The following is a 14384-nucleotide window of genomic DNA, read 5'->3' on the forward strand; positions in this document are numbered from 1 at the left end:
TCCAGGGTCAAAGAAACATCACAGAAGGGCCAGGAGAAGCTGAAAACTGATGGGGCGGAACCGAGGGAGGTGGCTATAACAGAATCTTCCGAGCAGAGGGGACACCGGCAGGTACTGCAGACCCACGTGTGCCAGGCACCACGCCAGGTGCTTTCCACACTGAGACTCGTGGAACCCTCAGGACAATTCTGAGTGAAAGACAGTACGAGCCCCACTTTACAGATGAGGTTCTAGAAGCAACCTAACCAAGGTCACAGGTCAGTTAGTGACGGGGCCAGACCTAAAACCCAACTCTGTTCATTCCCAAGTGCGCGTCACATCCACGTAGCACGGTGCCTTTGAAGCTCCAGGGCCACCCAAACGGGGCGGGGGCCGAGGGTGAGGGGAGCTATTCTCTGGTCAGAAGTAACTCGCCACAGAGAGGTTACAGAGCAAATCTGAAGATGCAGACCTCCTTGCCACACCACAGATAAAACACTGAACTTGACCAACTGCCTCAGCTGAAACCAAGACTTTTCAACAGACAGGAATACAGCAGGGAGGGTACAGCTCAGTGGTAGAGGGCATGCTTAGCATGCATCAAGGTCAGGGGTTCGATCCCTGGTTCCTCCGTTAAATAAGAAACAATGATAATAATAAGTAAATAAACCTAATTACCTCCCCCACCAAAATTTTTTTTTTAAATAAATAAATTTTTAAAAAAAGAATAAGGGCCTTGCTACAAGAACACCAGCACCTCAGGGAAGGTGGGTTTGAGACAAGAGCGGCAGAATCTGCCTGAAGGAGATAACGTGTACAAAGACACGAGCCCCAGGATACCCATCACAGCTTTGACCAGCGAGAAAGGACCAACCAGACAGGCTCCCTCTGAGGACCACAGACTGACCGACCTCCTGCTGCGGCCCGCCACACAGGTACATATACCCCCAGCTGATGCAGGTATTAGACAACGGATCGCCAGTTTAAAGACCCAAAAGGAGGCATGCGGTTTTCACAGGTCAGAAGAGGACTTGCACAGAACACAGAGCGTAGTAGAAAGACTTCCCATGCCAGAGGCCTGGGTTCAAAGCCTGAATGTCCCTCCTCGTCTCTGGGCTTCAGAGTCCCCAGGCGTCAAAGAAGGGCCTGAATGAGACATTCCAGGCGCTCCTCCAGCTCCGCAATTCTAATCTCCTTCTCAGCATCCCCAGACGCCCCTCAGCTCAGGCATCGCCCCTTCCCCACCGCACACAGCAGCCTTCTAACTGAGCACGCCACCGCCAGCCTCGCTCCCTCCTCACAATTACCAGCAAGCCTCATCTTCTGTTTATTCAATTGAAGTGTGGTTGACTTACAGTGTTGTGTTAGTTTCTGGTGTACAGCACAGTGATTCAGTTTTATACGTATCTATGTATAAATGTATACATATATAGATATTCTTTTTCATATTCATTCCCATTATGGGTTTATTCCAGGATATTGAATATAGTTCCCTGTGCTACAGTAGGACCTTGTTGTTTATTTTATATACAGTAGTTTGTATCTGCTAATCCCAAACTCCTAATTTATCCCTCTCCCTCCTTTCCCCTTTGGTAGCCATTATTTGTTTTCTATGTCTGTGAGTCTGTTTCTGTTTTGTAAATCAGTTTGGCGTGACTCTGGTCATATGTCTTCCCAGATTAATATCCACCACCAGCTCCCTTTCATCTTCAGGACAAAAAACCTGCAGAATCTGACCCCTGCCTATTTCAGGGGCTTCCCTCCTCTCAGACCCCCTCACACAGCCTCCTTCCAGCCAGAGGGAACTTACACCTCCCTAAACCCATCACATTCTGGTGTGCCCGTCTCTACATTTGCACACGTGAGTGCTTATGCCTGAGATGCTCTCCCAGTCCTCCCACCATGTCCAGTCCCTACTTGTCGCTGACCCAACTCAAGAACGCCTCCTCCAAGAAGGCTGCCCTGAGTCCCCCCAAGCCAGGTTGAGGGCCCCTCGTCTGTGCCTCACAGCGCCCTCTATCATGGCACTATTTTCCCACCCATCTCCCCAACTAGACTGTGAGCCTTTTGAGGGAGACTTACCAAGTCTTAATCCACTGCAAAGTCCCCAGTCCCTGGCACAGCCTGGCACAGGGCATATATTTGAAAATATTCATTGATGAATGGATGAACTCAAAGCAAACCAGGAGGCCTTTATTTTGCTAGACCTTAGCTAACAGACCCTGATGTTCAGATATCCATCATCCAAGATTAGAATAAGATGAATCATGAGATTCCCCTTTAAATCAAAAGTACTCTAGCCCCCTCTTTAATATGCACGACTTTACAATTAGCATTAGATACCAAGGGCATCTCTTATAAGCATCCCAGAAAAGAGATCATGCATTTAGCTCAAGCCAGATGAAAATGTTCAGTGACTTACAAAGACCTGAAAAGGAGACACTGAGAACAGGGTGGGCATTTCAATTTCAACTACAAAATTTGCTCTTGAAAATACTACAATAAAAAATATTAATGCCATAAAAACCTAAGAGCAGCCAAAGGACCAAAGTCATAAAGAAAAAACATAAATCCTAAAACATATTGTCACAGAAGACTCTCTCTTGCCTTTAAGAAAATCAGTATTTAGGTCATTAAGAACATGGCTGAGCAAGGGAAACAAATCACATGGCAGAACAGAGAAAAGTAACAAGAATGAACAGAACAATAAGGAGAAACAGGTAACACACAGAATGAACTCTGGGCTAGGCCTATGTGCCGCGCATGTATTCACTCATTAATCTTCACCGTATCTCTAGGAAGTAGAAGCATTATCATACCCATTTTCAAGACAAAGAAAGTACAGAGAGGTTAAGTGACTGGCCCGAGGTCACCCAGCAGAAGTGGAGGAGCAGGCAGCCTGGCTCCAAAGCCTGCGGTCTGGCTCCACTGCCTCAGAGAACAGCCTTGCCACACCACATCCCTGGGCCTCTGTTTCTCCTACCTATCATAAAGAGGGCTGGATTCAATTCTAAGATCTCTCCCAGTTCCAAAGGCCGACAACAAAGTATGAAGCCAAAATTCTAAGATTCTTGTTAAATTTTTCCATCCAGAAATAAAATTCAAAACTGTGCCCTCCAAAAATTAAATAACTCTGTATCTTCCAGAGCTGCTTTAATATTAAAGTAATATATATGAAGAGCTTAACACTTCAAGTTTCCAGCTCAGAGCAAGAACTCAATAAACAGTGGCTGTTATTACTCTTATGATAAAACAAGAACAACCATTTAATAGTAGAGCGCATTTTAATTATATACGATGTGGAATAATCAAATCTCATTTGTTTGAGGCCCCAGACCCCACGGCATAGATCGGGTTGTACAGTCGAAATTATAACAACTCGAAGCTCAGAAATTACTTGTTTCCATTAGAGATCTGACAAGTCATTTCTTCAATTGGTCACTGGTGGTTTGCACATAACTGTTAGCAGTAATGAGTGTTCTAAATTAAATCCAGAGACAGCACCGCTCGGTTCTGTAAAGACAGCTGGGGAGGGAGAAACACGATTGTGGAACGTCCTTCTCTCTGTGTCCTCTGTCTCCACGCTGATAAATATCTCCTGTGTCTTGCATAGTATGGATTTCATTTGGTTACAAATGAAGACGGGTCTAATTCTTCCCATGACAAATGAGAGCACTGCGCAGGTAACTTGTTAAGGAGAATTGGAATTGGGAAAATAACCTTATTTTCCTGTTGCTTGACAACAAACCCCATCCGCTAACAAATGAAAGACACAATCCTGGAAGACATCAGGCATCGAAGCCAAATCCATCACCAAGCAATCCACCCTCAAGACAATTACCACCCGGCACTGGGTACCGGACGCTCACGCTTCCTTCAACAGCAGCAAAGATGCAGCCTACCAAATACAAGTAGGAGGCACAAGGCGGTGGAAAGAATAATGGCTTTGGGATCAATAAAGACCTGGATTCAAATCCCAGCTCCATCACTCAAGTATCATGTGACCATAAACGAGTCTCCGCTAGTCTTAAGATTCCTTATCTGTAAAATGGGAATACAAAACATCTGAAAGAGTTATAGTAAGGATTAAGTGGGGAACCGTAAGTAACACGCCTTGCGTTATAGGAAAGCCCTTGACGCATGTTAGTTTCTCTCAACTGTGCCCCATGGTAACATCCCCTCGCTCAGGACACCAGAAATACACCAAGCTCCCCACAGCTGGACATTACTGAACTTGTTGGAAACCTTAACCGGCCCGGGTATACAGGGCCGACAGTGGAGGAATTTAACAGTCACACAGAGAGTGCCCGCGAGCCCCGGAGTTCCTCCTAATTCTGGTCTCATCCAGCCTGGACTGCTTCTTGAGAAATACGGCTCCCTCCTGGGTCTGGCTGGACTGTGACAGCAGACGTGATTTGTGAGGGATGATGATTCAGTATCCCCACTTACATTTTCAAAGTCCTTCATGTTCCGTGCTCTGCTGGGAGACACCGTTTCTTCTGACACGTTGGGGAGCACTATAAAAAAGCAAAAGAGACACAGGAAAACGTTGCCATATGCAAATTTGCCCAGCATCCCTATTAGGCAAGACAAAAAAATAACTGGCTTCCATAATACATTCGGTCTGTTGTGATTTACTGATTTGAGTCTACAGAAAGCTCTAAGCGATCATGTTGCAAGAATTTACAAATTACTTGAACTGGCCCCAGTGCAACTATGTACACGTCAGAGGATGAACCCAAAAAATGCATGTGGCAAAGCAGAACTGTTCTGGGATGGACTTCCTTACCGCTTGTCATAAAATTATTCTGCTGAATGGGATATCATCTTCACGTGTCATCAATTAAAACAATGCGTGTCTAACCGACTTGACAGTAGGGGCTGACAAACTTTTCCTTCAAATGCCAGACAATAAATATTTTAGGCTGTGCAGGCCATACACAAAGCCTCAAATCTGTCACAATCGCTCAACACAAAAACAGCCACAGACAGTTCAAGAACAAAGAAGCTGTGTTCCAAAAAAAGTTTATTTTCAAAAGCAGGCAGTGGGTCGGGAACGGCCAATCCCTGCTTCAGAGTGATTAAAGACTTTGCCAATACCCAAATCTTAACACAGATTCTCTAACTCAACAAACATTTATTACACCCCTACTCTGCGCCAAGCACCACGCGAGGCGCTGGGGAAACAACAGGGAAAGAGACACAGATCCTGCACCCAGGTGGTTCCCAATCCAGTGCCCAAGACAGAGAAGCAAACACACTGCTTCACGCTGCACAAGGGCTTGGCGCTTTTTAGGTGCCGAGTAAATGTGCGCTGAGTGAAATGAGTGCATACATCCTTCCAAGAAGTATGCGCTGAGGGCCGACTCTCTGCTAGGCATCATTCCAGAAACAAGACAAACAAAAGGAGCTGACAGTCTAGAAAGAGGAGGCAGACAATAAACAAAACAATAGGCAGTTACAGAGAACATTCAAAGGTGATGAATGCTCTGGAGAAAAATACAGTGGGTAAGGATAGGAATTACCAGTACCAAGGTGGGGTGAGGATTGCAGCTTCAAATCAGGTGGTGAAATTGAGGAGGGTCTCACTGCGAAGGTGACCGCTGGGCAGACATGGAGAAGGCACAGGGAGAAGCCCAAGGTGGGAGCCAGCCTAGTGGATCTGAGGACCAGCCAAGAGGCCAATGGACAGGAGAGCAATAACCAAAGAGGACAGCAGAAGACGGGGTAGGCAGACTGTGTGGGGCCTTGTAGGTGCCTCTCACTATGCCAAGGAGCTGCTGGAGAATTCTGAACTCAAGAGTAATGTGATAGGATGTAGGTTTTCACAGGCACCTCTGACTGCCTCGCCGAGAGGGAAACAAGGAGATCAGTTAGGAAAGTGCCGAGGGAATCCAGGCCAGAGGACACGGGGCTTAGCCAGGAAGGGAGGCAGATAAGCGGGGGAGAAGCAGTCTGATTCTGGGTGCTTTTTAAGGAGCCAATAGGAATGAAGGAAATGAAAGGAAGTGAAACACACAAGGATCAGAGAGGAAGGCGGATCTAAGTCAGCCTGGGGAGAGCCAAGAAGGCGGGGAGCTGGAGCTGAGTCTCAAGCCGCAGGCAGGCAGCACACAAATGAGGGTAAAAGGGAGAAGAAATGCCCCCACCGCCCCACAGAGGCCCAGAGGAGGGAGCTCAGAAGCCTTCAGCAGGAAGGAGGCTCAGGAGTCAGGCAGGGCAGACTGTGGCGAGTCCTGGGCGCCAGATGAAGGAACACAGGTCTGCCTCCCTGCTTCTCAAACGGGCTGTGCCTTGTCCCCGGGGTCTGCGCCCCCACCTACGTCCTACTCATTCTTCAAGTCTCGGCCCCAGGTCAGCCTCCTGGGAAGCTCCTGCCTGCCCCACCTCCTCCGTCGGAGGGTAAAGTTCCCTCTTACCCCTCACGGCCCCTTCCACCTCCATGTGACCTGTCGTGCTAATCCTTCACGGTCCACCCTCTAGGCTTGATCACAACCATGTTCAAGGCCGAATCCCAGGGCTCAGCCCAGAGCCTGGCACGAAGCAGATGAACAATGTGGGCTGAATTAAGGAGCAGGCGTACCAGTTTTCTGCTCCCAACTGCCCGCGGGCAGGAAGACGAGAAACCAGAACTGCTGGATTTTATGTTTGAAGTAAAAGTTAACAGGTTCTAAAGGAAAACCTGAGGGTGGCCTGTCAGTTAAAATAGTCTCCAGAAATAAACCTTGTGAAACTTACATCGTCTGCTCTAAAAACTTCTTCCTTTTGCACACATCTCATCACTCTGGAGAAGGGAAAAGAACACAAGTCACAATATCTCTACACGATACCTCGGCAAAGCAAATCATCAGCACCTCCCACAGATCCTTAGGACATTCACATTTTTCCGAAACAAAAATTATGAAGAAGGCTGAGCAAAACCCAAACTGCACAACAGAGAGTCTCCTCAAAATCCAGCTTCCACACAGCAGGCTGCTTATTTACTCAGCGCCGTCTCCTGCGGTCTAACCAACTATTTGTCTCCAAAAGGCAGGCCCGCGTAGGAATGCGGGGCCTGAGCAAGCAAACAGGAGCCCACAGCCTGCCAGGAAGGCCTTGGCACACTCCAGTTTGGACGGCAGCCCCCCAGGGCCTCCAGCCACTCGGCCGCAGGGACCAGCAGACCCTCCACACCTGATCGAGTCACCACTCCAACATCCAGCCTCCACCTGGCCGTTCAGTGCAGCAAACACTGGCTGAACCCCTACCAGCTTGGTAGCGAGAAATGAAACTCATGAAATATGGCCCAAAGGACAGCAGTCCCTCGGTCCAGGGTTTATGAAAGAAGGTGAATGGCAGGTCAACAGGTACATAAAATACTGAGCACCTCCTGGGAGCATCAGGCCATGCCAGAGCAGCTCTGGGGCCCAGAGACATCAAAGCACAGGCCCGGGCTCAAGGCCTCGAGGCCCTCACGGCCTAGCATCTGTCCCTCATTCTTACTCAAGAGAACGCCCAGCTCTGTGTACTTACCACCATTTCCCAAGCCAGCAGTGGGGCTGACGCCATCCAGGTCCTTTGGTCGATTGGGAACAAGGCCACTAGGAGAGAACACATGTGATAAGAGAGGAGTGAGTCAGCGTTTGAACGACAGACCATCAGGCTGCCTGGACCACACAGGACCGTCATCAGGCCCCGGCCAGCGAGGGACCCGCGGAGCTGCCTGGGAGACTCGCAGTGCAGAGGTGAGGAACTCAGGCTCAGGGCTCAGTCCCAGCTCTGACACCTAATAGCTGAGCCTGGCCAGTCACTCATTCATTCATTTACACATCAACGGTTCTGTGTGCCACAGATGTGCTGGGTGCAGAGGCCGCATGTAAGCTACTGATGTTCTTGAGTCTCGATACCACCCTCTACCTGTAAGGATTAAATGAGTTTGTGTATATAAACACCTAGCAGAGAGTAAGCACTCAATAGATGGCATCCATGGTTGTTTTTGTCATTACTATCATTATCGTTATTAACATGACTATCACGACCCCAAATTAAGTTTCCAAGGATCAGGCACCAATTCAGATGCTTTAAGGGTATCAGACAAAAATGCAAAATTTCACTGATCCAAGAAGTTTTACTGCTCAAACTATAAAAATAGGTTCAGCGAGGATCTGGAGATACTGACAGAAAACTAAACCATAGAAGGTGTGGTTCAACACAAAACACATTTCCCTGGATTCTATGCTAAGCTCTGCCACGCACCTCTCCCAGCCTCGCTTCCTTCACCTGTGAAAGGAGGAAAGCAGCTCCTTCATCGAGTAGCTGATGATTAAACAAGACACCAAGGGCCCAGCAAGCACCTGGCATACTGTGAGTGCCCCATAAATGGGAGCAAAATACTGCTGTCACCTGGAAACATACAATGCTCTGTAATTTATAAGAGATTGACCATCATGAGAACTGCCCGATTCCCTGTGGGTCTGTGCATTTTTTAAAGGAAGGCACTAAGGCCAGATAATTTCAGCAGCCGAGCCAGAGTCTCACAACAGTTAAGTGGAGAACCAGGTCCAGAATCCAGGCCTTTTTATGTCTAACTCCCAATGATGCTTCCCTGTCCCAAGCTGTAAACTAGGAGTCAGTGGAAGCTCAGTTTGACTTCTTGGCAATTTGCTCTTTCCACACCTCTAAATACAAATCCATCTGCTCTTCGGATAACTCTGGAGTTGGAACAGACCTTTAAGATCAGAACCGAGCAAAAACCTGGATATCATAAAATTCCATCATCAAGAAAATGATGACATAAAATGTGTCTGCTGTGAGGATAACTGAAAAAAAAACTGTAGTAAAATATGCCCTCAATTTTGAAAAAAAAGTACATGTACAAAAAAATGTAGTGTACATGTACACTAAAGTCACCTCAAATCCTTAGAAACTAAGTGGGCCACAAATATATGTAACAAGACAAGTGAAGTATTAAAAATCGTCATTTGTAAGGAAATGAGAGATATTTTCCTCCTTTTTAATTTTCTACAATTCTCAATTTCCTCCAATAAGTATTCCTAGAAGGACAAACTCCATTCTCTAAACTGGATTTTAAAAATTAAAGTCAAGTTCAACTACCACCTTTTGCAGATGGCGGCCCAGAGGCCCAAGGTCATACACCAGATTACAGGCCAAGCCTGGCCCACAGTCTGGGCTCCACGTTCCCAAGTCTGGGGTTCTCTCCACCACAGCCATTAATCTGCCACCACTGGAGGAAATGGCCCATCGATTCCTCAAGCCAAGATCAATCACGGTTGAAAACCACGTGGCAGGCAAAGCCAAAGAATTTGGTCTTAGACAAGTTTCCAACAGGCAAACAGGTCAGTTTGAAAAATAACATTTGACATTGCAATTCTTAGAAGAAACCACTATTTAATGCAGAAATTCTGGCCTGGTTCCTGCCAAATTTCCATCTGGGATTTACCTGCCCACTTTTAAAATGCCATGAATCTCTGTCATCTGCAGTCTCCAGTCAGTTCCAGCCACACCTCCAGCTTCAAGTACTCAGCTTTCTGTGTTCCATTCTGATCACTCACTCTTAGCCCTAGAACTAAGGTTGGGGCTTCGCGGGGCCCCACTAGAAATCAAAACTATGCAAGCAAAGAAAGAGGGCGAAGATGTGATTTTAGGATGGCAGGGAGCGGGGAGACTAAGGCCCCAAAAGGGAAGGAACTTATCTGCTCAAAATCACCAGGGTTAGCAGCAAAGCTGAGACAAAGATCCAGGCTTCTCAGTGTCCATTCCTCTACTCACCTGCGTCCCGGCCGCCCAAAGCTCCTACTGAATGGGACACAGGGTCAGTGCCGGTTTCCTCACGTGCAAAAGACAGCATAACCCCAACCACCACCCTGCAGGGGCGCCCACGCTGAGCGGACACCTCGCTCAGGGACAGGTGGCCTCCCACTTCGTCCTCACCACAGCCCTTCTGCGGTAGGTGGTAGTTTTTAACTGTTGCCATTTTTTTAAATGAGGAAAACGGAGGCCCAGCAAAGTGAATAAGCTGAAAGACACAAAGAGGCCTGATTCCAAAACCCATGCATGCTCTTAACCTCTGCACCACCCTGGCACCCCTACCGCCTTCCCCCAGGTGGGGCGTGGGGAGGTCTAGGTGGACCGAGGACCTCTGCCTTCCAGAATCTGGCACACTGCAGTCACCACGGCTGCTGTTGACTGTTTGTTGAGGAAATGAACGAACACTCACGTGCACTCCACCACCTCAGCCTCCTACGCTGCTCCAGCCACCACCCGCCTGCGCCTGCATATGGTGGCCCACAGCTGACCGTCCACACGAGGCCCAACGAGGACAGAGTGCTTCATGGCCAAAGTGTTAAGAGAGCCAGGGATGGACTGGACATCACATTTGGGAAACAACTGCCACCAACTGCACTTGTCATTCTGTGTCACTTATTCTTGACGAAAGAAAACATATAAATAAAAAATATATAGACAAGCTTAAAGTTCTTCTGGACTACTCCTTGCTCCCAACTTAGTCACCTCCTACGAGGTAACCACTCTTGTCAGCAAGACATGTATCCTTCCAGACCTTTGTCTACGCATATAACTGTATACATCACTTTGCAGCATCTTTTCTTCACTTAATGTGCCCTGAAGATGTTTTCCTGACAGTACAAATAGATCTCCCTCCATGTTTTTAACTCCTACAAAGCATTCTACAGAAGGGTTTTTCCAGCTTTACTGACCCCAACCCATAGAGGAAATATATTACCTTTCATTCTTGAAATGCCTATTATTCTGCTCTATTTTTTTTTTATTCTGGTTGCAACTTACTAAATTGAATTTCATGAGTTGTCAATGGGTCTCAGTCTGAAAGACACTTGTGAAAGGATGTGTATTTACCAGGTTCCCCCGATGGTAATTCAATCTGTTTCCAAGTTGTTCCTTTTACAAACAAGTTTGTATCTCCTTCTACAGGTCTCACTGTGCACATGCATGAGGATTTCTCTACACAGATAGGTAACAAGAAGTGGAACTGCTGGGTCAAAACATAGTCCCATTTTTTTTTAATGGGCAAAGGATTTTAAATTATACAATAAGTGATAAGGACGAAACAGTCAGGGCAAAGCAGGCAGGGGAACGGGGAATTCAAAACAAAGAACTTGAAAAAAACTTGAAGACCGGTAAACCAGATGTTCTGGGGCCCTGGTTTATACTCTTCTTCTCTTTTCCTTCCCATGTACAATTAAGGGATTTCTAAATATGAGTGAGCACGTGTGCTCGAGAGCAGGGACAATTTCATCCCAGGAGATGGGGAGGCACAGAGAAGCCCTTATAGCCACCTGCAGACGCAGCCCCTTCACTGTCCAGAGTGCCTATCCCTCTGTGCTGTTTCTTTAACTACTAAAAACTTGCCGTGTGCTATGACTCCAAGTCTCCTGTGAATTCTTTCACTGAGGACTGTAGGTCATTGACCCCTTACCCACAACAATAAGCACGTGAAAAAATGTCCAACATCATTAGTCATCAGGGAAATGCAAATCAATACCACAGTGAGATACCATGTCACAGCCCCAAGGACGGCTATAATCAAAGACAGACAATTATAAGTGTTGACAAGGCAATGGAGAAATAAGAAGCCTCATACACTGCTGCTGAGAGTGTAAGATGGTGCAGCCACTTTGGAAAAGAGCTGGGCGGTTCTTCAAAACGTTAAACATACAGAGTTACCACCTGACCCAGTAACTCTGCTCCCAGAGAAATGAAAATTTATGTCCACACAAAAACTTGTACACAGATAAATGTTTATAGCAACATTATTCTTAAGAGCCAAAAAAAAAGCAGAACAACACAAATGTCATCAACAAATGAATGAATGAACAAAATGTGGTATGTGTATACAATGGAATACCACCCAGCCACAGAAAGTAATGAAGTACTAACACATGACACAATGTGGATGAGCCTCACAAAAGACCACATAATCCCATATGAAATGTCCAGAATAGGCAAGTCTATAGACAAAAAGTAGATTGTGGCTGCCTAGAGCTGGGGGAGAGGGCATGAGGAAAGGGGGGTGCTATAGACTGAATGTTTGTGTACCCCAGAAGCTCTTATGATGAAACCCTACCCCCACTCCAAGTGATGGCATTAGGAGGTGGGTCTTTGGGAGGTAATGAAGATTAGAAGAGGTCATGAGGGTGGGGCCCTCATGAATGGGATTAGAGCCCTTAAGGATTAGCAGAGATCTTGCTTCCTCTCTCTGGTCTTCACCGTGTGAGGATACAATGAGAAGCTGGCAGCCTGCAACCCGGAAGAGGGTCCTCACCAGAACCTGACCATGCTGGCACCCTGATCTTGCACTTCCAGCCTCCAGAACCATGAGAAATAAATTCCTGCCGTCTCTAAGTCACCCAGTCTACAGTATTTTCATTATAGCAGTCCAAGCAAAAACAGGGAGTGACTGCTGATGGGCACAGGGTTTCTTTTTTGGATGATGAAAATGTTCTAAAATTAGATTATAACGATGATTGCACAACTTAGTAAATACACTAAAAAAAATCACTGAATAGTATATTTTAAATGGGTAAAATGTATGGCATATAAATCAGATTTTAGTAGAGCTGCTGAAAAAAACCACAAGGCACATTTTTAATGCCAAATTGTGTTCCAGGAAGACTGTACCAGTTAACACTGTTGCGCACTTTCTCACGGTGATTACAAAGCAGCATCTCACCACTAAGTATGGAGCCCATACTTTCATGGTATTTATCTTTGCAAACAGAGATTGAATAAAATTGATTTATTCAACAAATACTTGTTGAGCCTCTACTATGCACCAAGCACAGTTCTGGGTCTAAAGATATAGTGAGGAACAAGCCAGATGTGCTCCCTGCCCTCACTGAGCTTACAGAGGTGACAGGGAGCACCTCCTCAAAATTGGGGTACCCCTGGTCCAAGGTCGGCCTTGGATCAAGCCCAGAAATTTCATGCCACCATTCTCTTTCTCGACCTCCTTCTACGAAATCCAAGAAGGCACTCTTTGCCTGAGAAAATACAAATTGTGGGCACACTTACAGGAAGCATTTCTTTTTGGTCTGCCCCTAACCAGACAGACAGCACTGAACGTCCACGTGCTAGAGGAACCCATAGATGCAGAAGCCCGGGCCAGGCCTTAGGAAGCCTAAGGGGAGGCAGAATCCTGGGCATGAAGACAAAGGGATGAACCCAGGATTGTGGGTGAGGAGGGTTTTGTCCAGGAAACAGTACCATGTGGTAACAGTAAAACTAAAATCGCTAACGCTGAAACTGCTCCCCAGTCAGTGCCAGGCACTTAATACACACAATCTTGCTTCATCTACAGTCACCCAATAAAATAGATACTGTCACAGAAGAGAAACTGAGGCTCAGGAGGGCTATGTGAATTACTCAAGCAGCACAGCCAGTGACTGGCTGAAGCAGGATTTGGATGCAGGCATCCTGCAGACAAAGCCCAGGTTCTTTCAAGACCATCAGGCAGGACCTGAAGGAGGGCCTTCACTCGGGCAAGGTTCCAGGACCGGGATCTGGGCCTAAACCCCACAGGCTGGAGCTCTCGGGGCACCCCCAGGTGATCAGGTTTGGAGAGAATGACACACACCAACCTAATTCAACAGAAGTCCAAGGACAAACTGGACTCCTGTTCGGTCCCTAAAACTGGGGTGTGGAAACTACCAAGCAGAAGAGCTCATATTAGCATAAAAAGAGCTTTTCTTCCAGGGGTTTTCTCTTCCACTCCACAGCCAATGAGAAGCTGTCTCTCTCAGACATTTCTGCGACTCTTTAAGGGCCGGTTCAAATACCAGCAGCTCCGTAAAATCCTCCCAGAATCCTCTCAGAACTGGTTCAGAGAACTAGCTGGAAGGCAGGACAGGGTACTGAGAGCCAAGCTCTGGAGTCTGTACGCCTGGAATTAAATCCTCACTCGATCGTGTACTTTTTGTGGGATCCTAGACCATTCACTTCACCTCTCTGAACCTCAGTGCCCTCATCTGTAAAAGGGGGATAAAACGGTCACCTCAACTGATCACTGCTGATTCAGTGATTTAACAAACAGTTACAGAGCACCTACTACGAGCCAGATACCAGGTTTGGAACTCGAGTTACGAAGATGATCAAATGCAGCCCTTGTTCTCAAACAGGTCCTAGTCTAATCTGGGAGACACACAAGTTCACAGTCGTAACTGTAGTGTCCAGCACAAGAGCCACCAGCCATGTGCGCCTGCTGAGTGCCTGAAATGTGGTGAATCCAAATGTGGTAAAACACATCCTGGACTTCAAAGATGTCTAAAGATAAAAAAAGAAGGTAAAATAGCTCATGAATCTTTTTTTTATTTGTTTCCAAGTTAGAATGGTAATATATGGAAATATGGGGTTAAATAAAACATATTGTTAAA

General features: G+C 46.7%; 1 protein-coding gene across 7 annotated transcripts in view; it reads right to left on the reverse strand.

Moving 5' to 3' along the window:
• Positions 1-14384, reverse strand: part of CDK5RAP2 (CDK5 regulatory subunit associated protein 2) — a 167414-nt gene that overhangs the window by 150723 nt on the left and 2307 nt on the right. For 6 of the 7 annotated variants that reach the window (XM_032478313.1, XM_032478314.1, XM_032478309.1 and 3 more), the window contains exons 2-3: positions 7492-7559; positions 4429-4496 (exon numbers count right to left, since the gene is read on the reverse strand). In XM_032478313.1, coding sequence (XP_032334204.1) covers positions 4429-4496; positions 7492-7559 — 136 coding nt within the window. Of the gene's footprint in view, positions 1-4428; positions 4497-6717; positions 6764-7491; positions 7560-14384 lie in introns of those variants that run through there. The other variant, XM_032478312.1, reaches the window with a different exon arrangement.

This window comes from Camelus ferus, chromosome 4 (assembly GCF_009834535.1).
Source record: "Camelus ferus isolate YT-003-E chromosome 4, BCGSAC_Cfer_1.0, whole genome shotgun sequence".
Classification (NCBI taxonomy): domain Eukaryota; kingdom Metazoa; phylum Chordata; class Mammalia; order Artiodactyla; family Camelidae; genus Camelus; species Camelus ferus.